The sequence below is a fragment of the Phyllostomus discolor genome, chromosome 3, assembly GCF_004126475.2.
Source record: "Phyllostomus discolor isolate MPI-MPIP mPhyDis1 chromosome 3, mPhyDis1.pri.v3, whole genome shotgun sequence".
In the NCBI taxonomy this organism is placed as follows: domain Eukaryota; kingdom Metazoa; phylum Chordata; class Mammalia; order Chiroptera; family Phyllostomidae; genus Phyllostomus; species Phyllostomus discolor.
In genome coordinates, this window is record NC_040905.2 from 196,643,121 (window position 1) to 196,669,186 (window position 26,066).

At 35.3% G+C, this 26,066-nt stretch overlaps 1 protein-coding gene across 4 annotated transcripts in view; it reads right to left on the bottom strand.

The window, feature by feature from the left end:
- PTBP3 (polypyrimidine tract binding protein 3) overlaps positions 1 to 26,066 on the bottom strand; it is a 100,825-nt gene that overhangs the window by 18,121 nt on the left and 56,638 nt on the right. For all 4 annotated transcript variants that reach the window (XM_036022055.1, XM_036022054.1, XM_028532174.2 and 1 more), the window contains 3 exons: positions 22,453 to 22,617; positions 15,487 to 15,597; positions 13,833 to 14,007 (listed from right to left, as the gene is read on the bottom strand). In XM_036022055.1, the coding sequence (XP_035877948.1) occupies positions 13,833 to 14,007; positions 15,487 to 15,597; positions 22,453 to 22,617 (451 nt within the window). The remainder of the gene's footprint in view (positions 1 to 13,832; positions 14,008 to 15,486; positions 15,598 to 22,452; positions 22,618 to 26,066) is intronic.

Sequence of the window (26,066 nt, forward strand, 5' to 3'; positions counted from 1 at the left end):
GATCGTAGAGGATTCATTCTGATTGTCTGAGAAGGTTTCTTGGAGATAAAACCTGAACTAAACCTTATGTATTGAAAAGCACAGAGTTTAGTGTGTGCTAGATGCTTAACAAATGCTGGTACTCTTCCCTTTCTTTTTAGAAGCTTGGTAACTGCATCATCAACAAAAATAGGACTTAGTTCCAATGCAGGAGTCAGTATTAATAGAAAAACAATTTGGCTTTGGGTATGTCAAGGTAGAGGTAAAGACATTCAACTGGAAATGCCCAACAGTGGAAATGAGGGGACAAGCTCAGAATAACTATCATAAGAAACAGAACTGTAAGTCATCTATGTAGAAATAAATATAAGAAAGCCATGCCAATGAGAGCCTTCAAATATGTCACTTAAAAGGGCACACTACAAGAGATGAAAAATCTGCTAAAAACAGAATCTGGGAGTATTAGTACACTGAAATGGTAGAGGAAGAAAGAGGATATTTTAAGGAAAAGAGGAAAAAACAGCCTTAGATAGTTGAAAAATATGAATTATAGTGCTTCAGGATCCAGACAAACAAACTTTTTAGAGGTAAGTAATTAAAAAGGTTAAAAATGAGAAATGTACAAGATAAAGAATAATGTTAGAGCAACAGTGGAAAGTTAGATTGTGAGAGTCAAAGGGAGTATTTTTTTTTGGTTTTGTTTAATGATAGGGTGATGAATATATTTATAAAAAGAAGAATGTAGGCTGTATTTTACAAAGGAGTTAAAAGCTTATGTAAATTTTTTCTCTTCATTGAAGAGAATTATTTGACAGAATTAGTTAAGTATATAGCTGTGATTTATTAAAATAGTTCAAGAAAATACAGTCATTTAGACTTAGGGATAGAGCCAGCAGAAAGAACTGAAGGTATAAAAATAAACAACTGACAGAATAACTGATACAATAAGAAGGGAAACATATTTACACAAAGCATATTATGAGCCAAACATTCCTCCAGTGCTCAATGAAGACAAGAATCTCTGTCCTTCCAAACTCCAGTCAACTGAAGATCATAGGTAAAACGAGTCATTTTTACAAGAGTAACTATATTTAAAGCATAAGGGAAGACAACAAAAAAGCTTCAATATGGATATGAGTAATTATAAAAATGTACACTAGGAAGTTAAACATAAGAAGAGACAAGGAATGCCAAATGTTTACTTGCCCCTTCCATATAGCTCTGGCCAGTCACGTGACTTGCAGTGCCTCCCCCTATGGGAGGAACATGCAGCCTATGCCACTCCCACTGCATGTGATCACGTCACAGAAACACACAGATGAACATGCTGCCTCTATATAGCAGTTTTAAGAGCTGTTATATTATAAATCAACTCTTATTTTTTACTTTCTGCCACAAGGATGCCATGTCTCTAATACAGTGAAATGAAATGTCTTGGCCCAGGCCCTAGATCACAAAGGCATATGAATAAAGGTTGCAAAAGCAGATTCACAGCTGCCTGAGTGTTGATGCTATGAGAGAAACAAATAATTGCTGTAAACCCTGAGATTTGGGGAAACAAGTGAGGTACTTTTTAAACATAACAAAGAGACTAATACAGATGCCCACTGAGAGAAATATGAGGTGGACCAGTAGTAGGTTTTAGGGAAATGAGGAAAATTTTGAGACAACTATTACAGAACATAAAATAGTGATGCATATAAGAACTGGCAAGCAATTACCAGGGTCAAATTTTAAATAATTATTTACAAGTAGAATATGATTAGTAGGAAAATCTGTTAAAATTTGAAAAAAAGAATAATTTATAAAGTTCCCTTAAATCTGCTCCTCACAAACGCAGAAGCAAAAATATTGTAGCAAAGTAACCAGTTAGATAATAGGTTAGTATCTTTATGAAAAGATTATACAAACCTTTAACAAAAAGATCTAAGATTTGAATGATTAAGAATAGACATTTGGAAAATGTACCATTACAATAGTATTAAGGGAAAACAAATTAACAGGCATTTTTACCTATGAAATCAATTTATCAGTGTTGTTTAAGCTTAATGTCCAACTGGAGAATGATTCAATATACTGAGTCACTAAACAAAATACAGAGCCATTCATTCACAATATTACAAAGAGTGTGTACTATGAAAAACATACAATTATAATTAAGTGTTTTTTAAATGTGGGTATAGTAGCAGACTAAATAATACAGACCAACCTTATTGCAGAAAATGTTCAATGAAAGAATAAAAATGATGTTTAAAAAAATCGAACAGCTGACAGGATAAAGAACCAAGCCAAAAACCTAACCCAGTGAAGCCAAGCTTTGGTTTTGTCAGCCTGTGGGGTGGTAGACAAGACACACATTCTAAGGTTAGCCCAAGGAAGTCACTAGGAGGGCTTTACAACATTAATCTGGAAGTGTAAACCTCAAATAATCCACCTCATTTATCTGTTCCTCTATGCTAAGGAGACTGCAAGGAAAGTTACTTATGTGTCTAGCAAAGAAGGAACAAAAATATTTCTGGAAAAGTTCTAATCAAATGCAAGGTGGCATGCAAATTTGCAGCCCAAATTCCTATTTTTAGGGGTCCACAGTAAAATTAATAACATTCTTAATTTGGATAAAGATGGTTCAAATATAGAACTTTTTAAAAAAGTATATTTTATTGATTATGCTATTACAGTTATCCCATTTTTTCTCCCCTTTATTCCCTTCTGCCATGTAATCCCCTCCCACCAGCATTCCCCTCCCTTAGTTCATGTCCATGGGTCATACGTATAAGTTCTTCAGCTTCTCCACTTCCTATATTATTCTTAACCTCCCCGTCTATTTTCTACCTACCATCCATGCTACTTATTCTCTGTACCTTTCCCCCCATTCTGCCCTCTCCCTCTCCCTACTGATTACCCTCTATGTGATCTCCATTTCTGTGATTCTGTTCTTGTTCTAGTTGATTGCTGAGTTTACTTTTGTTTTCTTTTTAAGTTCAGTTGATAGTTGTGAGTTTGTTGTCACTTTACTGTTCATAGTTTTGACCTTTTTCTGTAAGTCCCTTTAACATTTCATATAAAGAAGGGCTTGGTGATGATGAACTCCTTTTACTTTACCTTATCTGGGAACTTTATCTGCCCTTCCATTCTAAATGATTGCTTTGCTGGATAGAGTCATCTTGGATGTAGGTCCTTACCTTTCATGACTTTGAATACTTCTAGCCTCTTATTGCCTGCAAGGTTTCTATTGAGAAATCAGCTGATAGTCTTATGGGGACCTCTTTGTAGGTAACTATCTCCCTTTCTCTTGTTTTTAAGATTCTCTCCTTATCTTTAATCTTGGGTAACTTAATGATGATGTGCCTTGGTGTGTTCCTCTTTGAGTCCAACTTCTTTGGGACTCTCTGAGCTTCCTGGACTTCCTGGAAGTCTATTTCCTTTACCAGACTGGGGGAGTTTTACTTCATTATTTGATTTCTTAGTCTCAGCACACCTGTTATATTGTTAGGGGGTGGAGCTTTAGGTATTTGCTAGGGCCGGGCAGGGCAGGGCAGGCCACTTCACTGCATTGTGGTGCGTATGTGGGAGAGTAGTCAGAAAGAAAACAATGCTGCCTGCTTGGCTCTTGGCTTTGAGTCACTTCTCTTAATACCCACAAGCAAATTGGGCCCTTCTGGTGCTTATTCCGGGTGGGTGGGTTTGTGTATGTTCTAGGACCCCTGTGGGTCTCTCCCATGAACTCTCCTGTGAGGCTGAGAGTTTCTCCTACTGCCACTTAACCCCCACAGGTTTTCTCAGTCAGAGGCTTTGCTTTGAGGCTTTATTTCCGTGCACTGGAACCCTGGGTCTGTCTGTGAGGTCTCTCTTCCCAGTTGTTCCTCCCGGTTTATGTGCACGCAAATGTGGGACTGTGTGGTTTGCCAGTTGCTGCCTTGCCACATATGATCTCCACCCTGGCTACCCATCTCTGCCCCTCCTACCAGTCTGAATGAATGTTTCTTCTATAACTCTTTGGGTGTCAGACTTCCATACAGTTCGATTTTCTGGCAGTTCTGGTTGTGTTTTGTTTTTAAATATGCTGTCCTTCTTTTGGTTGTGTGAGGAGGCAAAGTGTATCTGCCCACACCTCCATCTTGGCTGGAAGTCTCACTATAGAGCTTTTAATATTGAAGACAAATTCTCTCTAGAGGTATATACCACCTTGATCCTAAGCCTCAAAAAACTCATCAATTATACAAATATAATAACTCATCAAAAAAAAGTAAACAATATTTTATTGCAGAAATACTGCCACAAAGATTTCAGACATTGTCTGGCTGATGCTGCTCAGTGGATTGAGAGCAGGCCTGTGAACCAAAGGGTCGCTGCTTCAATACTTAGTCAGGGCACAGGCCTGGATTTCGGGCCAGGTCTCCAGCAGGGTGCACACAACAGGCAACTACACACTGACTTTTCTCTCCCTCTTTCTCCCTCCCTTCCCCTCTCTCTAAAAATAGATAAATAAAATCTTAAGAAAAAAAAGATTTTGGACACTGGAATTATCAGATAAAGATTTAAAGGCATGTTGAAAAATACCTGTAGGGCTGGAGTCAGTTTTTGAAAAAGAATTACATAAAATTTCTAGAAATGAAAAGTCATTATTGAAATCTAAAATGACCAGAAAAAATTAAGAACAGATTAGACAAAGGTAAAGAGATTGTTAATGAAATAAAAGTTAGGCCCTAAGGAGTTATTCATAATGCAGCTCAGAGATAAAGAAATAAAAATATAGAAGTTTGAGGCACTCAGAATAGAATAAGAGGGTATAACAGGTCTAATCAAAGTTCCAGAAAGTATGAAAAAAAATAGTGGGGACAGTTAGTATATGAAAAGATAATTTCTAGAACAACAACAAAAAGATACCCTACCAAATCAAGAACCCCAATGAGCTCCAATCAGAACAAACCATACTGAAACTACACAACATCAAAGGTAAAGAAAATATCTACGGAACAGCCAGAGAGGATGAGCAGTACTTAAGTTGACTGGTAACTTTCTCGGAGCAACGATGAAACCCAGAATACCGTAGTACAACTTCTTTAATATACTGGGGAAAAAAAAACCCCAACCCCCCTATCAATCTAGAAGTCTATACTAAGAAAAATATCTTCTAAAATTGACCACAAAATAAAGACATTTTGGACAAATAACAACTGCAAATGTTACCACAAACTTCCCTAAGTGAATAGTGAAGGATGGGCTTTAGGCACAATGTGATTCCCAGATGCCATATCTGTGTTGCAAGAAGGAATGAAAAACCTCAAGAGTTATAGATGACTTAATCTAAATGAATACTGATTGTACAAAACAATACTAATTGCTAGGTAAAAATAAAATTTTAAAATATAGTATCAATGAGTTCAGGAGAGGTAAAAACTTCAGAAGAGGTATAAGGAGTTAAGGCAGCATGAGCAAAACCTGAGAGTATCTGGAGAAAAGCACTCTAGGCAGAAGGAAGAACCAGTGGAACAATCCGGAGGTGGGAACATAACTAACATGTTTTAGAAACAGGAAGGGTATCAGTTTGGTGGGCAGAGGAGCAGGGAGGGAACATCAAAGGGGATATGTCAAAGAAGTCCAAATGGAATGGGTGGTATAGGGCTTGATAATTCAATATAAGAATGTGGGCATTTACTCTAAAAGAAATGGAAACCTCTGGAGGGTCATCAGCATTAGACTGCATTATATGACTTAGTTTTCTTATTTACATACAAGAAACTATACACACATAGAAGGTGCTAAGTGAACAATTCTGATGTATATTTAAAATATGTGAAACTATCATCAAATTAAGATAACAGATATTTCCATCACCTCGAAAATGTCCTTGTGTCCCTTTGCAGTCCATCTCTTTCCAAACCCTGTCTATCCTCAGGCAACCAGTGATCTGCTTTCTGCCATATAGACTAGTTTGCATTTAACAGAACTATATATCAACAGAATCACATATTTTTTATCTGCTTTCATTCATAGTAATGTTTCATCTGGGTTCTTTCATTCAGTATAATCCTGTTGTCCTTATCAATCTGTTCCTTTTATATTGCTAAATAGTATTTCATCATGTGGATTAATTCTATTTTGTTTATCCATTCACCTGTAACAGAATTATTTCTAGATTTTGGTCATTACAAATAAAATTACTATGAACATTTGTGTACAAGTATTTGTGTGAACATAAAAACAGTATGCTAATGAAAAATGTTACACATCTTTGAAACAGTGAGCCTTTTTAATTTTAGCTGTTCTAATGGGCAGGTGGTAATACAGCAATTTTAATTTCTATTTCCTTGATGACTACAGATGTTGAGCCTCTTTTCATGTGCTTGTTGCCACGCATACACCAACTTGTGTAAAGTAACTCTTCAAATTTTTTGCCCATTTTTATTGGTTTGTTTTCTTATTATTGTGCAATAAGAGAGTTCTTCATATAACTTGATATAATGAGTTTGTATGATGTGCGTGTTGCAAATATTTTTCTTCAAGTCTGTGTGTAGCATGTCTTTTGGTTTTCGTGATGGTATATTTCAAGCAGTAATACTTCAATTTTAAGGTACGATATATAATTAATTTCATTTTATGGTTGTGCTTTTTGTGTTTTAAGAGACCTATGCACATCCCAGGTTGCAAAGATTTTCTCCTACGTTCTCTTCTAGAAGTTTTATAGGTTTAAGCTTTACACAGAGGTCTAAGATCCATTTCAAGTCGTCAGTATGGTGTGAGATATGAATCAATGTTTATTTTTTTCAATATGGATACCCACCTGTCCAAACTCTACTTGAAAGATTTTCCTTTCCCCATCAAATTTTACACTGGCAATTTTGCTGAAAAGCAATTAGCTACATATGTGTGAGGTTTATTTCTAGATTCCCTATTCTGCTCCATTAATCATTATATATCTATCTATCCAACAATACTTTATTGGCTTGATTACTGCAGCTTTATATTATCTTGCAATTACAATTTTTAAAAAATTCTTTTGAATATCCTAGATACTTTTGTTTTCCATTTCTATATAAATTTTAGAAGTGCAGTGCATCTTACTAAAGAAAAAAGTTATTAAGGGTTTTTCAATGTTGCTGAACATGAAGTCAAGAAACAACTCTGCCTTTCTGTATCAGCAACAGTTAGAAAACAAAAAAACAATGATAGCTAAAATTTACATTGTACTTATGCCATGCACTATTCTAAACTCTTTATGTATACAAGTGCATTTAATGTTCATCATAACCCTATCGATTAAGTGCTACTATTATGCACACTCCATGTATAAGGAAACAAAAGTGCAGAGCAGTTAAGTAATTTGCCCGAGGTTATACAGATAATAAATATTAGATCAAAACTATGAACAGTAAAATGACAATGAACTCAGAACTACAAACAACTGAACCTAAAAATAACAAAACCAAAAACAAACTAAGCAGAAAACTAGAACAGAATCACAGGAATGGAGATCACACGGGGGGTTATCAGCAGAGAGAGGCTGGGGGTGGGGGAATAGGGAATAAGAAGTATAACTGATAAGTATAAAATAGACAGGGAGAGGTTAAGAGTAGTATAGGAAATGGAGAAGCTAAAGAACTTACATGTACGACCCATGGACATGAACTAAGAGTGGGGACAGTGAGGGGGTTGCTGGAGGGAGAGGGGTACAGGGCGGAAGGGGATAAAGGAAGGGGATAAAAAATGGGATAACTGAGTAACATAATCAATAAAATATACTTGAAAAAATGAAAAATATTAGTTCTAGAATTAGAATCTAAAAAGTATGGTTCCTCAAAATAAATCTAACAGAACATCCAAACCTTTATGGAGAAAAGTCACCAAATTTACTGAAAGACATTAAGGACATCCAAATGAATGGAGATGTACAATGTTCAAAGACTGAAGATTCTACTGTAAAGATGTCAATATCTTCTAAGTTAGGGGTCTCAAACTCATTTTCACCGGGGGCCACAGAAGCCTTGCCATTGCCTTCAAAGGGCTGAATGTAATTTTAGGACTATATACACGCAATTACTCCTTAGCAGTTACGCGAGTAATTGCTTGCTTAGGAGCAGTTAAGCTCTGCTCCTAAGCAGAGCTTGGCACTGTGGCCAGACAGGAACAAGGTGCTGGGTTGAGTAAAACAAGGTGGAAGGCCAGCTTCAGCCTGTGGGCCTTGTGTTTGCCACCTGTGCTCTAAGTGATGTAGAAAATCAGTGTAATCCAATAAAAACCCCAATAGCTTTTTTTGATAAGTTGATCCTAAAATTCATGTATAAATGGTCATTGCCAAGATACTATCGAAGAATAAGGTAAAATGACTTCCTCTATCAGATATTGAGAGCTGTGGTAATGACAAAAGACAAACAGGCCAATGCAACAATTCCCAGAAAACTACTAAAGTAAACATTAAGCTGAGGTTTTAATGCTATGAGATAACAATGCTGAAACTATTTCTTGTTTATTATAGGATGAAGCAAGTAAGTCTAATGGAAACTAGCTTTCTCATTCTTGAAGAAGGAAGTTATCAATGTGAAAAAAGGGTGCTGGGTTGGAATTAGAGGTATCTGTTAAAATTTGTGTTTTTTAAACAAACACACAGAAAAATGGAGCACACATACACATATATCCTAGTAATGTCCATTTAAAGTTCCTAACCCTGACAGGGTTACTCAATTGGATGGAGTGTCATCGAGTACACCAAAAGGTTTCGGGTTTGATCCCCAGTCGGGGTGCCTATGGGAGACAACCAATGTCTGTCTGTCTGTCTTTCCCTCCCTCTCCACTCTCTAAAGTCAGCAAATATATCCTTGGGTGAGGATTTGAATGAATGAATGAATGAATGAATGAATGAAAGAAATAAAGTACCTATAAGCAATGATGTCTTCTTAGCAATGAGCATATCTAATGCCTATACCTTAATTTCCAAATACCATTTCTCATTAAAAGAAACCAGGGCTCATTTTTCACAGTGCCAAGGCAGGGAAAGTAAAAAAAGATCTGATATATCTTCTGCCAGAAAGCAAGAAAGTGCTCAAATGATGATGGGGATATTTCAAGAGGCCACAGAGGCCAGTGTAAAAGAGCTCCCACTGGCCAAATCTGAGACAGCATAAGCATAAAATGAAAAATTAGTATACAAAATTATAACCCACAGAATAAGAATCTATGAATCCACAGACATAAAAATAGGTAAATGAGTAATAAATAAGCCATAGAGATGTAATGCATAGTATAGTAAATACAGACAATATTAGACTATAATTAGGTAATGTGATCCTGTTACATTGGCAATCATATAATACATAAAAGCATCAAAGTAACATGTTGCACACCTTAAATTCACACAATGTTGTATGTCACATGTATTCAAAATGAATAAATGATTGAATGGGATGATGTTAAGAAAAAGTCCTTTATAATAAAATCCCAGCTAATAAATGTAGAAGAAATAATGGAATTATCAAATCACCAATATAGCAACCATCACAGCAACAATTATTCTTGGCAATGTATGCCACAACTATTATTTACACAGTCTCAACACATCTCCCTACTAATTAATTACAAAAAGAAAAACGGTAACTTTACTGGAAGAAACTTGGCAGAAACCACTTTAATAAGTGATTGTAGGGGTTCAGAATGAGTTACTCCAAGAACTGCCTTTGAGGTAGGCAGATTATTTTGAGCTAGGGGCTACTACTGAAACCCTGCGGGCTGAAGAGAAACTTCTGCCCTCATTTAACTTCCAAAAAGAATTTAAATTAGAAGCCTTGCACCAGAAATAACTTTTATGATCAATCTATCTATTGATACATGGCAGGGAAAACTACCAGTTACTAAATAAATGTCTGCTTTTCTTATCCTGCAGTGACCTTTCTTCCCTCTGGAGACCCAATGCAGAATGTCATACAAACCTCATATTCTCTTTCTGTCACTGAACCTCTCATGCATGTGGGGTCTTTGACTTTCTCATGCATGTAGGGCTCCCATATGTGTACTTAAGTTTCGCTATTTTCTCTTGTTCATGTGTCTCATGCAGATTTAATTATTAATATTAGGCCAGCCGGAAAAACCTGGAGGGTATAGGAAAGTTTCTTCCTCCCTCCATGATCAAAGTTATTATCACCAGGAACAGGATAAACTGGCATTGTGTGTCTCCTGATGTGATAAACTGAGAAAAACACATTATTTCAGCCAAAAAAACCCAAGCACTCATACTGAGAGACATTCTATACAATACCCAATCTGAACTCTTAAAAAATGCAAAGGTCATGATAGACAAAGAATGGAGAAATGTTCCAAACTAAAGGACTCTAAGAAAACATGACAAATGTTAGCCCGATACTGGTTTGGATCTTTACCAGAAAATATTCTCTTATAAAGAACATTACTTTCTGCCCTGGCTGGCACAGCTCAGTGGATTGAGCGTGGGCTGGGAACCAAAGTGTCGTAGGTTCGATTCCCAGTCAGGGTACATGCCTGGGTTGCAGGCCATGACCCCTAGGCAACCGCACACTGATGTTTCTCTCTCCCTCTCTCTCTCTCCCTTCCTTCCCTCTTTACAAATAAAATGGATGAAATCTTAAAAAAAAACAAACATTACTTTCTCAACTGGTAAAATTTTGAAAGGTCTATGGATTAGATAATAGTGTTGTATGAATGCTGATTTCCTGATTTTGATAACTGAAATGTATTTAGATAAGATTGACCTTGTTCTTAGAAAATACACAGTGAGGATTTAGAAGATCCATCATACCTGCAACTTACTCTCCAGTGATTTGGGGTGGGGGGGGGACCTACCTACCTACACACACACACACACACAATCAGAGAGATGATACATCTCTTTGTACACGTACATGTGGCATGATGTTAATAATTGAGGAGTATGAATGAATTTTGGTATGAATTTTGGCAATTTTTGGTATATCCTTGCAACTTAAATTATTTCAAAACAAAGTTACTAAAAGACTATAAACTTTAAACAGAAGTATATAGCTTTATGATGTCAGAGTAACAAAAGATTTCTTAGTAAGACACAAACACACAAATATAAGGAAAATGGCAAATAAATTTGACCACATAAAAATACCATAAAGCCAAAAATAGGAGGAACACATATAAACCAATACATGTAACCAAAACAGGACTAGTGTCTGGAATATATTTTTTTAAATTTCTACAAATAAACACAGGAAAAGGGAAGAAACTAAACCTGAAAATAGGCAAGAGAGTTGAACAGAAAAATTCATAAGGGGTAATGGCCAATAAACACATAAAAATATATTCAATGTCATTGGTGATCAGGAAAATTTCACAGAAGCATTGTTCATAATAGGCTCAAACTACAATAACCCAAATGTCTATCCACAGTAGAATGGAGAAACAAACTATGGTATATTCACACAATGGTAACCTATATACTTGACGCTATTGAGAATAAATAAGCAAAAGTCACATATAAGAATATGAATGAATCATGTCACAAAAGAAAATAAACAGCATGATTCCATTTAATTAAGGGTCTAAATATAGGAGAAAACATTTTTTTTTTAAATTAGCACTTAGGGCTTCATAATAAGTGCTAAGAAAACAAAAACAAAAAGCTAAAAGGCAAAGAATGATTATTATCAAATTGGAGACTGGTCATCTTGCAAGAGTGGAAGCACAATCAATAAGAAGGGTACAAAGAGTGCTTCTTGAGTATATATAAATATTTAATTTCTTAACGTAGTTGACAATTACATAGGCATTAAAAACTTATTTACATGTTTTATAAGCTTTTCTATAGATATAATACAAGGTGAGGTAAAAGTAGGCTTACAGTTTTGAGTACATGAAATAGTTTATTCTTCTATTATTATTCATTATTGTGTTATTTTCCATATGAACAACTGTAAACCTACTTTTGCCGTGCCCTGTATGTATCACTAAAAACAAAAACAGAGTGCTCACAACTCAACCCTAGGAACTTTAAATGGCAACCTTTAAAAAGGACAAAGAACGAATGGATAGGAAAAAAGTTAGGAGCGTGTGGTGTTTCAGAAGCCAACAGAACAAAGAGGGAATAGTAAACTTTTAAACAATATATAAAAAGTACTCTCTGATGAATCACTTATCTTAGGATATAGGCATTACTTTGCAATAACTTAGAATTTTAACACAATGAAAAATTATATTAATGGTCTGATATTTTCTATTCAAGAAACCAAATATCCTCATCATATTTTTAAAATGTCCTCTTTCCACAATGCAGAACGTTAATTACACCAACAGTATATAGTGAGTTATTACAGTTAAGTGCAGTTCTGCATTTCAGAGTCAGTTTTGGCAAACTTCATTGATAGCCCCAATTTCTATCAGGTATTACTGAACTGGTAAATACAAAGACCTTTGGGTCTGTAAAATCGCACATGTAAGTAGGGGCTGGTAACAAATATAAAACACAAACATTGGTCAGACCAAAGCAAAAACTTAAACAATTTTAGGGACTTGAACTTAAAAACAGTTCACTTGACTTTGTCAGTTATGAATAACAAAAAGCTTTTATTTGAAAATAAAGTTACAAACTGTTTTCCAGAAAATTTTGGACAAGCATTTGGCTATGGATTCTTTTTTCTCACCTGTAAAAATGAAGATGGACTAAAAACCACTCAAAGTCTCAATTAGCAATATTTTATGTTGTCATTTGGGAAAAGAAAATCAATCATGAAAAGTAATAAAATTTAATAGTTTACCTAAATATAAACCACACTTTTGAGAAGTGTACAATCGAAAAGTAGCATACATTTACCTAATGATACATCCAACTGGGCCATCCACTGCTTTTTCCTTAACATTAAAGGTTTATTTAAAAAGTATAAATACAGTTTCGGTCAGGGCACATATAAGAATCAACCAATGAATGAATAAGTAAGTAGAACAACAAACTGGTGTTTCCTCCCTCTATCCACCTCTCTCTCTCTCCCTCCCTCTCTCTCAAATCAGTAATAAAATTAAAAATAAATGAAACCAGAAAGTATCAATATATTGAGAACTAGTTTTAAATAAAAGGAAGTTCTTCAAAACAACATTTACAGACGCAATTCAGAAGACTGCATTTTTAAAAATGCAAAACTACAACTTCCCACAAACTTAAGGTAAAGATGGAAGTTCAGAGGTTGAAAAAATAAAACAAAACAAAATAAATCCTGTTCTTTGAATAAAGAATATATCACTAATTTAGGTTCTTGTTTTAAAATATCACTACTTAAAAAGAGAAAAGTATTTCTCTCAAGAGCAATTAAACCAATATTTTGCTGGCTATAAACCAACATAGTTAGCTTGGCTGGTGTGGCTCAGTGATTGAGCATGGCCTGCAAAACAAAGGGTTGCCAGTTGGATTCCCAGTCAGGGCACATGCCTGGGATGTGGCACCCCATGGGGGGCATGTGAGAGGCAACCACACATTGTTGCTTCTCTCCCTCTCTTTCTCCTTCCCTTCCCCTTTCTCTAAATAAATAAAATATTTTTAAAAATATCAACATATTTAAACTAATGTTTATATGTAAAAGACTACTGATTTGAAGCAAATGGTTGTATGGCTGATAAAGAATAAGTAATATTAATGTTAGAAAATAAATCTGTAATTTTTAATTTCAGATATTCACTTGTTTTGCCAACTGACAGAATCTACAAATATTAAAATCTAAATAATGGACACATTTCATTCTATGATCCCTGCCATCCTTTGGAAATCCTAAGAGAATCCAAGAAGAAAAGGCTAGCTGACATAACACGGATTAATAAATGAAACGGTGTAAGTTCAGAAAACTTGCTTTGTGACTCAAAACGGAACTACTCACCAAAAGCAGCAGCCATAGGGGGTTCAAGGGATGGATGGCCATCACCAGTAGGAAGGTCTAAGCGAGTGAAGTCTCTGCTTTTGTCATTATTATATTTCACATTAAGGCTGGTGAGCTTGGAGAAGTCAATACGCAGAGTGCAGCATGCATTATAGATATTCTGGCCATCCAGAGCCTAAAGCATGTAAGAAAGGGACTGATATTTTGCAAGAAAACAACACTGATAAATCAAGTAGCCTCTACTTTGACACAGAATGGCTATGAGATATAAAGCAGAGAGCAATGGAATACAAAAACCAAAGACCTTTATTTATGTTTACCTCTGTCACTGTGTACCTAAGAGAGAAAAAGAAAATCTCTAACTCTCAGTTTTTTTCATCTGTAAAATAAGAATAATCCCTATCTTGTCTCTGGTAAGACCAAGTGGAAGAGGAGAAATGTAAAGGCTTGGAAAACTATTATGTATCACTGTACATTGTATTTGCTATTATTATGATTATTTTGTCCACAAAAATGTTTAAAGATATTTTAATTTTCCATTTCATCTTAATTCTTTTAATGTAGTTTATTTACATTAAGATGAAATAAAGCCGTTCTAAGTGATACTTATCAGAACAATATATGAAATATTATCTACCATTTTTCGTCTCTTATAAATTTTTTTAATACTGTGACTAATAAGCTGAGGGAAATCTGGAGTCAGTTCTGATACAAGACCAAAGATTAGTAATCCCTCCCCTTTGCAAAAAAAAAATATATATATATAACCACTTATGACTGCCCCAAATACCCAAACTTATAAAAATAGATACCAGAAAGCAAGACACATAAAAATAAAACAAAAATACACAAATATGCAAAATATCCTAACTTGTAATAGTATTTGGTGAGTATGCCATCGTAAAGGTACAAAATAATATAAATATGGAGGTAGAAGGTACAGCACATATAAAGGCTATATTTCTAATTAAGAGCTAGACACTATGTAGTACACAAAAGTACAACAAACCTTGTCGCTATCTTTGGAAAGAATTTAGAAATAATTCAGATACTGATGTAAGACAGATTCTGGTTGAGGATAGATACCACTAGGAAATGGGTCAGATATAACTAAACTGAACGTGAAATTTTATATCTTGTCAAAAGTCAAGCACTCATGCACTAAAGCAAAACAAAAAACACTATGAATTGACAGCAACCTATTTCCTGAGATTTAATATCTTCACTAATTTAGAGTTCAACAAGATTCAACAGTGAGTGAGGTTGCAAAAATAGTGAAATCAATCTTTGCTAATTTAATAGAAAAAAATGAAGGTCAAAGGCAAAGATAATTCTACTTCATTAGTCAGACTATATCAGGAGTACCTGTGCTCAATTCTAGTTAAATATAACAAACACAGAAATGAGTCCCAGAGAGCTGAGAAATAATAGGTGATTTAAACCATTTCATATGAACAAAGAAGTAATTTTTAGCTTACTGTAAAAAAAGAGCACATGAAATAGTAATATTTAAAAACGGTAATTTTATAAATGTATATTTTACTACAATTAAAAATACATATAAACTGGAGGAAGGAAGAAGACATGATGGTTTTCTTCATATTACTGAAGTGACTAATTAACACTTGAAAAATAAAAAAAAGATAATAATTACCATTTTGGCATATTGTGCATTCAATGGGTCAGCATACTGAAGCAAGGCTTGAAACTGATTATTCTTTGTAAAGGTGATAATTTTCAAGACTGTGCCAAATTTAGAAAATATCTGGAAAAAAGTTCACATTAGGTTAAATCTAAAGAAAAATTAAACTAACATGTTTTATAAACACAACTTGATTCATGAATCCCATTTTTAAATAAAAATAATTTCCTCTATTAAAACTGTTGGTACCAAAACAACTTAAATCAAGCCTAAGATGTTAAAGTTTCAACACCCATGCATGGTTTAAAACAGGACCTAAACCAATAGACACTCAAATATTTAACCTATTTTATATGTCAAAAATGACACAATACTAAAACAGGATGCTACAATAAAAATTAATTAATGTTATAAGATAATGGGATTAAAAGTCTATGAATGGAAGTGAAAGAGTCATTATGGATCATCTATTTCACTCTGACAATCAGCATCATCTACTTCTCAAGAAACTACAAAATGTTCAATACAAACTGCTCTATTAATTCATGAAATATTCACAGAGCACTGTTCTAAGCAGTGGAAAGTCAGCAGTGAACAAACAGAGACAAAAGTCTCTGCCCTTATGAAAAAAGACATGTGATAAATGAGCAAATAAATAACAATGTCTGGTTCTAAAAAAGGGCTATGAATTTAAAAAAGAAAAAGGGATGAGAGTAAACCAGAATGCAAGTTAGGAAGGTGCAAGGGTGGTCAAGGAAAGCATCTCTGAAGTGGAGAAGAGGAATAGACAGAGTGTGGGGAAGGTTTCCTGAGAGATCTCTGGTTACCAGTGCTCTTACAATACTGTTCTACTTCACCAACACACAGGATCATGGGCAGGGTTACTACAATGCGTTTTGTTTTTCTCTTACATTCCATTTTAAATTTGAATCTTAATGAGCTAGAAACTTATCCTTCTGCTTCTAAGACTAAAAAGACTGTTATTCTGTATGCTGGTAAGAATCTGCTATTATCAAATATTATGTCTGAGTGTCCTGAACAGGACAAATGCCCTGCTTTTTAATTATCAGAAAGAATAATAAAGAATATCCTAAAGCAGAGGCAACAAAAAAATAAATTAAACATCAAAATTAAAAACTTCTGTGCATTAAAAAACACTATAAGCAGAATGAAAAGGCAACCCACAAAATGAAAGACAGTATCTGCAAATCATGTATCTGATAAGGAGTTAATATCCAGGATATATACAAAATGACAACTCAACAACAAAAACCCAATTAAAAAATTAACAAACAGCCTGAATGGACACTTCTACAAAAAAGATTAACTGAACAGCCAAGGAAAACAGGAAAAGATACTCAACATCACAAATCATTAAAGAAATGGAAATAAAAACGATGAAATACCACTTCAAACCTGAATAAAATAATAAAATAGCCATTAGCAAAACAAAAAACAGAAAGTATCGTGTTGGTAATGATGTGGAGAAACGGAACCCTGTGCACTATGGAAAATATTATGTGTTCCTTCAAAAAAACTTAAAAATAGAATTACCATATGAACCAACAATTCCAGTTCTGGGAATATACCCCAAAAGGATTGAAAGCAAGAACTCAAAGATGTTATTTGTACTCCATGTTCATAGCAGTATTATTTACAACAGTCAAAAGGTGGGAGCAACCCAGTGTCCATCCACAAATGAATGATAAACAAAATGTAGTATATATATATATACAATGGGATACTATTTAGTTTTAAAAAGGAAGGAACTTCTGATACATGCTATAACATGGATATCCCTTGAAGAGATTATGTTAACTGAAATAAGCCAGTCACAAAAGGACAAATGATGCAAGATTCTACTTGCATGAGGAACTGATAGTAGAAGTCAAATTCATACAAACAAACAGGAGAATGAGAATGGTGGTTGCTAAGGGTCAAGAAAAGAGGGGAATGGGGAATTACTGTTTAATGGGTATAGGAACTGTAGTATGGAAAGATGAAAAATGTCTGGAGATACATATACTGTGTTCACTACTTAAGGCCACTGAACTAGACACTTAAAAATGGTTAAAATGGTGAAATTTATTTGTGTATATTTTACCACCCCCCAAATAAAGTATCCTAAAGTCCATTTTTATAACAATTGACTGATATACAAGAATACCTTTAACATGTACAGATATAATGAGGTTAAAAATTAGCTTGCTGCCCTGGCTGGTGTAGCTCAGTGGATTGAGCGCAGGCTGCAAACCAAAGGGTCACTGGTTCAATTCCCAGTCAGGGCACATGCCTGGGTTGTGGGCCAGGTCCTCAGTGGGGGCCAAGTGAGAGGCAGCTACAGATTGATGTTTCTCTCCCTCTCTTTCTCCCTCCCTTCCTTCCCTTCTCTCTAAAAATAAATTAAATTAAAAATTTTTTTAAAAGAAAAAGAATTTAAAAAACCCCTGCTTGCTTGTTATAGAAAAGGTATTTTTGGGGTTGTTGCTTTCTTCTTCTTTTTTTGTTATTGTATTTTGTTCCATTACCATTTATCCCCGACACAAAAAATGGGAAAAAAGCATTCTGTTTCTAGAAAACAATGTATTTCTATTCTATAAGTTTTCTTTGCCAATAATTTTTCAGAATAAAAAGAAAGACTCAAATAAAGCTGGGAGGGGATAATGGGGGCAAAAGGTGAAGGGTTTGCAGGAACAACTACAAAGGACACATGGACAAAACCAAGGGCAGGTGGAATCAGGGGAGGAAGGTAGGGATGGCTGCGGTGTCGGGGAGAGGTGAGGGGAAAAGGCAGAAAGCTGTACTTGAACAACAATAAAATTTAAAAGTATTTTTTAAAAAATGAGCACTGCCCTGGCTGGCGTAGCTCAGTGGATTGAGCGCGGGCTGGGAACCAAAGTGTCCCAGGTTCGATTCCCAGCCAGGGTACATTCCTGGGTTGCAGGCCATAACCCCCAGCAACCGCACATTGATGTCTCTCTCTCTGTCTCTCTCTCTCTGTCTCTCTCTCTCTCTCTCTCCCCCTTCCTTCCCTCTCTAAAAATAAATAAATAAAATCTTTAAAAAAAAAAAAGAGCACCAACATCTAGGAATCCCTAAAGTGTGATTTTTTAAAACATTATTTCATAATTATCAAGATACTAAATTTTCAACATATTTGGCTTCAAAAGATTAACATTTGGGAAACTTTAATATATTTAGATTTATTTTCATTGATTGTAAGGCCTTAACTCTATTTCCCTAATATATTTATTTTGATGTCATAAACATAAACACAGAGACTCAACTCTTGATGTCTCCTGTACATTATAATCTTTTAGACTTCAAAATGGGACTAAGAAAATACTAAATTCAAATTCTGGTAAAATTAATCTTCAGGGTGGTTTTTATTAAGGCAGAACTTGCCAGAAACTGAAAATGTTCACTAGTATTCACTTGCAAAAAGCATATTCATATCAGAACTTTTTAAAATATCAAGTTCATTGGCCACAACTTGCTTATATTTTTGTAGCCAACGAAACAGACTTAATACCCAGAATTTTATATTATTAGTATTGCTTCTTTTATTTAATGTCATAATAATTGACTTTTGCAATTATTTATCTTTATTCTACAATTCAAAAAAAATCAGTCCTTTATCCTGAAGAGATTCATCTCTCAGACATTCATAAAATACCCCCATATATAATACTTGGAAATAATGGATTATATGAGAATATTATATTGAACTACTCCTTTAGTGCACATAGAAATTTTTAGTATGCAGGGTTGAGTTTGTATAATGATCAAAGAATGCCTTCTTTATCTACGAATATTCTCTAGGTGATGCCATAGAATCCAATGGCTTTAAATTATCACCCAAATGCCGATGATTACCAAATCTCCAGCCTTGCATTCTTATGTCAATCAGAATTTACTTCCCAATTGCCTATTCAACGTCTCCTACTTGGGTGTTTAGTAGGTATTTCAAACTTGACATGTCCAAAACGCACTCTTGATTTCTGCCCTGCCTTCTACCCCTGCCCCAAGTCTTTTTCCCTGCTCAGTCTTTCCTATTTTAGTGTAAGCTAGTTCTCTTTTACCAGAGCCGCACAGCCAAAATCTAGAAGACATTTTTGATTACTCTTTTCATATACCGTATCTACTCGACCCATCAGCAAATCCTTCCAAATATATCCATAATCATCACTTCCAGTGCCCACATCCTCACCCAGGTCTCCACCATCTCTTACGCTTACAGAATCACACAGCAAGAGTGATTCTGTTAAAACATAAATGTACCCATCTTCCCAAAATCCTCCAATGGTTTTTCTCTCTTCCTCAGTTTAAAGATTATAAAGGCTTTACACCATCTGGCTCCTAACCGCTTCTATGACCCTCTTATTTATGACTTTCCTACTTTTTACACTAAAATGACATCCTTATTTTTAATACCCAAACACATTAAGTGTACTTCCATTTTAAGGAGTTTGCACTTGGTTGTTTTCTTCTGACTGGACCATTATTCTACCACATACACGCCCAACTAACACCTTAGCATCCCTCCTTTGAAAGAGCACCACCCCAACCTCAATCACTCTCAATCCCCTTCCCATGAGCTAAAGGAAAAACCACTAGCTTCTACAGCAGTTTAGTTAATGCCAACTATTAAGCAAAGAATATAATTCTGTAATTAATTATAACAGGTGCAAGCAACTCCACACTTCCATGTATTTCCACATCTCAATATTCACTGCATTTATGCTACTAGTTTTGAAACTGTATCTTACTCACAAAACTACAAAAGCAAAGATCAGTTTCTTTCAGTGCAATTTACTAGCATCTGGTAGTATAGCTAAAATTTCCTGAGTATTTAATATGTAGCAGGCACTATTCTAAGTGCTTTAAATGCATTAACTCATGTAACACTTACAATGAAGGGATTAGAAACCATCTTTATTCATCCACATTACATAAATAAGTAAAAGACATAGATGGGATAAGTTACTTGCCTGGGGTTATAGAGGTAGTAAGTGGTAAAGCCAGGAATCAAACCAGCTCCAGACCCTCATCCTATACTACACTTTAGCTGGCTAATGAGATAGAGTGCCACAGGGAGAAGGCTTAGTTAATGCAATTAGAGAAAGACTGGGGAGGTCTTTGAAAACTCAATGATGTAGAATTCAGTTAAGTGACTAATGTCAGTGAAGAGTGTTAGGAGCCTAAGAAATAGAAAACAGAAATGGACTAAAACATGAATAAGCTGGAAGGAAGGGGAGAGAGTCAAAGGGCCATAAAAGCCAGAGTGCTAAATTAGCAGAGAAGTGCTAGGAAATAGGGTAGAAGAGATGGAGAAGGTCTGCATGTGGGGGCGTTTAGGACTCTGGTCAGGAGTTGGGTTTGATTTCAACAATGGAAAGGAACCTTAAACAAGGGAGTGCTTGTTTAGAGTCCTAACCTGAAAGTTACTATTGAGGATTCACAGAATTACTCCTCTTCACTCAGAAGGACCCCATGATCTTTTTGGAGAGAAATAAGGTTTGTTACTACTGCTCTCAGGGAGGTGATAAACGGAATGATAAGACAGGACCACGTGACTCTGACTAAATTCACTGCAACAGATGGCAATGTTGAGCCGAAGTAGCAAGACCATCCTTTGTAAAACAGTGTAACTTAGCAGTAGCTACAATGTTACAGTGCCAAATGCAAACAAACATAGCTGATGGATCACCAAGTGCTCCATGCCACTCTGTGGGATAAAAAGAAGAGAAGAAAATCCAGCAGAGCAAAGAAACCAATCACTTCAGCAACCCCTGAAGCTTTTTAGGGAACACCCGTGGCCGCGGATACCACTGTTAAAGCACTCCCTAGGACATTCTTCACAAATGCATATTTAAGAAAAGGATACTCTAAAAACTATCAAAGGGATCACAGTAGGCCTAATAAATGGCATATTCATCTACATGCATAGCACAGGAACTGTATTAGGAAATGTATCCAAGCTCTATCACCAGTTGTTACAGTGAATGTGGAAATGTAATTTAATTTCTAAGGGCCTCTGTTTCCTTATTTGTAAAATGTGAGAATAGGATAAGATGAATTTCAATTCTTAAATACACAAGCACTCCACCTCCCCCCCACCCCGCCATGGCTCTTCACTTAGTAGTACAAAAACAAAGATTAGGAAAACAGTTAAGCAATTCTGGAATGGCCTGGCATTATATTGCCAATATATATTGAAATGCAGATGTAAAAATAAGCAAATAATATGTTTCAGTATTTTAATAAGTAGATTGACAAGTATAATAAAATCAAATCAATATGTAACTGAAAGGGGCAAAAGTAACTGGAGTTTTTGGGCTAGATGCCAAATGTTTATGTATACAGATTACAAATCAACTTGTATATTACATTTTGAGAATGCATATATATATATATGGAGCATTAGGTAGAAATATAACAAGCATATAAAACAAAACTCTGGACTTCATACTAGGAGGCTTGCATTCTAACTGGCTCTTCAATTACTCTCTACAGCATTCAATGCATCAATTATCTGTGTCTCAGTTTTATTCACTATAAAATTATATGACGAGATGACCTTCCAGTCCTTAAATTCTAATATGACCTCATAGGACATGATTTAGAATGTCTTGTATCAAGACAGTTTAGACATACGAGTGGGTAGTCAATGAAAGCTACATTGGACATCAGTCAGTATTTGACATGATACTTCATGTTACATATAGAGTTATATTATATATCTTTATTTCAGTGCTTTTTATAGGATTCTATGCTTTAATCATTTTCATGCTGAGATATAAAAAAGAATGTCTCATACACCCTTTCAAACCAAGTATTTAAGTTAAAAAAATGGGGACTATCAAAATTATCTCTAATTGATATTCTTGCATGAAACAGGATAAATTTTTTACAAACTATGTACATGTATCAACCAAAATCAAACACCTAAAAACTTATAAGAGTGTTCATCCTTACCTGATGAAGTACTTCGAGAGTAACAGGGTAAAAGAGGTTTTCAATAATTATTCGGAGCACAGGGCTCTGCCCAGGTAGGACTGTTCCTTCATTGGTCAGAGCTCCAGGAAGAGCCAGGCTTCCTGACTGGACAGCACTGACGGCCTGCAGTGCAGCTTGGGCTCTCTGCGTAACAATCCAAAATGAGAACTTTTGGTTACACATAAGCATTCTATGAATCCCAGAAATCAGTTAACATAAAGCAATATGAAGTAATATAGTTAAATAAAAATATACATATCTATTTTTTCTGGATGCACATAAATTTACAATCAGTAAAGAGTCAAAAGACTTGCTTTCTTATCACAATGGCACAAAGTGTAAGAAAGCTGCTTCAGTTTACCTGAAGAAATGAAAAAAGTATACAGCAAAAAAAGAAGAAATTTAGATATGGTTTTAATTCAAAAATTTTAAATGACAACAGAAAAAAAAGGCAATATGAAAGTAGTATTAAAGACCACTTAAAAACCATTCAAGTCCCCTTCTTTTTCTCTCCCTGAACAACTTCGAATTCTAAAGGCTATGGGGAAAAAGATCTCATGGACATGGATATCAGTGTGGTGACTGCAGGGGAGAGAGGAATGTAAGGGGACTATTAGTAAAATGGAAAAAAATACAATAAGGATTAAATTAAAAAATAAAGCCTTTGGGTGGCATATGATGAATTTAAGTATGGGGGAGAGGAGCAGTGGTTCAGTGAGGTAAGGAAGGCAACCCTATAATATAAGAAGGCATCCTGACACAGAGCAGCAGGGCCTGAGCAATAGAGGAAAGCATCCATATAGTTGAGCTTCCTAGCAGGGGGAACCTGAGTCCAAACAAGGTAAGAAAGGTATCTCTATTCAGGGGTGGCTCACTGCTAGATATCAGAACCTGAGGAGCATGAGAAAGGTAAGGAAGGCATCTAGAGGACAGTAACCTGTCCAGGAGTGTCAGAGGCCAAGGAGAGTCAGTAAGGGTCCAGATGGGATGTGCAGCCAATATGGTAATGCCAGTCTGCATATGGTGAACAAGAGGTTTTAGAGGGCCTGAGTGGGGTAAAAAGGTAATAATAGGGAGACAGCCTTGCATGAGACATTAGAGCCCAAGCAGGTGAAGACAGACAAATTTCTAAATATCATGCTTCACTAAAAGAAACCATCGTGCTCTAAAAAATGTTTAGTTCCACATGTGGAGTAAGCAAAGCAGATGAATGTATAACATTTATTTATTTATTTATTTATTTATTTATACTACAATGCAAAGAAGTGTTTGAAGAATGATAGGAAGATGCCAAAAGGATCCCTAAGGGGGTCCTACTGGCTAAATATAGGACAATTTGAAAATCACAATAATAATGATTCTAACAAACACTGGGTTGGCCAAAAAGTTAGTTTGGTTTTTCCCATAAGATGGCTTTAGTAGCACTCAGTTGTCTTTAACTTCATTTGAAACAATTTTGTTAAGACTGTATTGTGACTGCTGTCCAATCAGTGTATATAAAACAAAATCTTCTCAAAATTGGTGAATTTTTGTGTACCATTTCAATACTGAAGATGGAAGAAAAGCAACATTTTTGGCATATTATACTTTATTATTTCACAAAAGGTAAAAACATAACTGAAATGCAAAAAAAGATGTGTGCAGTGTATGGAAAAGGTGCTATAACTGATTGAACATATCAAAAGTGGTATGTGAAGTTTCATGCTGGAGATTTCTTGCTGGACAATGCTCCACAGTAGGGTAGATCAGCTGAAGTTGATAGCGATCAAATTGAGACATTAACTGAGAATGTTGATTAACATTACATCACATGAGATAGCCGACATATTCCAAATATCCAAATCAATAAAGTTGTTGGTGAAAATGAAAAATGTGTCTTTATTTTAGAGAAAAACCATACAGACTTTTTGGCCAACCCAATAATGGCCTATCAAATAAAACAGGAAACCTTGAGTTCATACTGATATAAACTGACAGCTGGTAATGAACAGTATATATATATTGCTTTAAAGCACCTTCCCCCAAATACTCTTCTTTCTCCCTTTGTAAGTCCCAACTTTACAGTGGCGCAGCCAGGCAACCCCAGCCTAGCCAAGTGACCAAAGAGCACATCACCAGTAATGCAAGAAACTGAAATTATGTCCCACCTGATATATGATGCAATGAAAAAAAAAAGAACAAAACTTCTATGATGCTCCTGTCAAAGGTATATTACACTGAACCTAATCACAAGAAAACATCAGACAAACTCAAACTGAGGAACATCCTAAAAGATAAACTGCCTATACCTTTCAAGTGTCAAAGTCTTAAGAGTAAAAAAAAAAAACCTGAAGAACTGTGTGAGATTAAAGGAGAATAAAAATGTGACTTCTAAACAGAACATGTGATTTGGAATAATATTTGTTTTGCTCTAAGAAACATTGTGGGACTACTGGCAAAACTTGAATAGGGACTGAGAATTGGAGGGAATAATGTATCAATATTAATTTCCAATTTTTAAAAAATCCTCACCCAAGGACATGCTTATTGATTTTAGAGAGGGGGGAAGAGAGGAAGAAAAACATGATGTGAGAGAGAAACATCAATCACTTGTTTTTCGTATGTGCCCTGACTAGGTACCAAACCTGTAACCCAGGAATGTGCCCTGCCCAAGAATTGAACCTATGACCTTTCGGTTTGGGGGATGAAGCCTAACCAATTGGGCCATACCAGCCAAGGCTTAATTTCCTAATGTTGACCTGTATCCTGGCTGTGTAGGAAAATGTCTCTGTTTGTAGGGAAAAAAACACGCTAAATGTTATTAGACAATGAAGACAGACCAGATTAGCAATTAATTTTCAAATGCCTCAAGAAATCAGAAGTCATTTGTATTGTATTGGCAATGCTTTTCTAATTTTATAATTGTCTCAAATTTTAAAATCATTATTTAAAAAATGAAGTAGATGAAGGAGGGAAAATTGGAGGAAAACAGCATGGTTGATGATCACTGAAATTAAATGGACATTTGGTCAATCTTTTGTTCCATACTTATTGCTTAAGAATGCTGATAATTAGTAAAATGTTTATGCCACAAAATAAAAAACCCAACCACTTTAATGTAGCTCCTTTCATTTTCACATGGTGTTACTTGAAATTCTGAAGATCATAGTACTTATGTTGTTTTAAATGAGCATTTCTTATATTTTGTTTTCATGATTTTAATTTATACCATCACTCTGTGAGAGAAGTAGTTTTCCAACATTTTGTTGTAACATTAAAATTTAAAGTAAGTATTTTTCTGAAAATTGGCCATCTTTTACTTTCTGTATGCTTAATAGTTGGACTTCTATACATACAGTCATGCTGTGCATAATGACATTAAGTCAAGGAAGTACCATGCACACACAATGTATATAATCTTATCAGATAAGATTATAAGGGAGTTGAAAAATTCCTATTGTTTAGTGACACCTTAAAGGTCATAATGTTGTAGTTATAACATGGTACTCACATGTGGAGATGCTGGTGTAAACAAACGTAGTGGGCTGGCAGTCATATGGGTCCCCAAACCCCCGGGTTAGGAATGAGGCTGCACAGCAGGAGGTGAGGCCGAG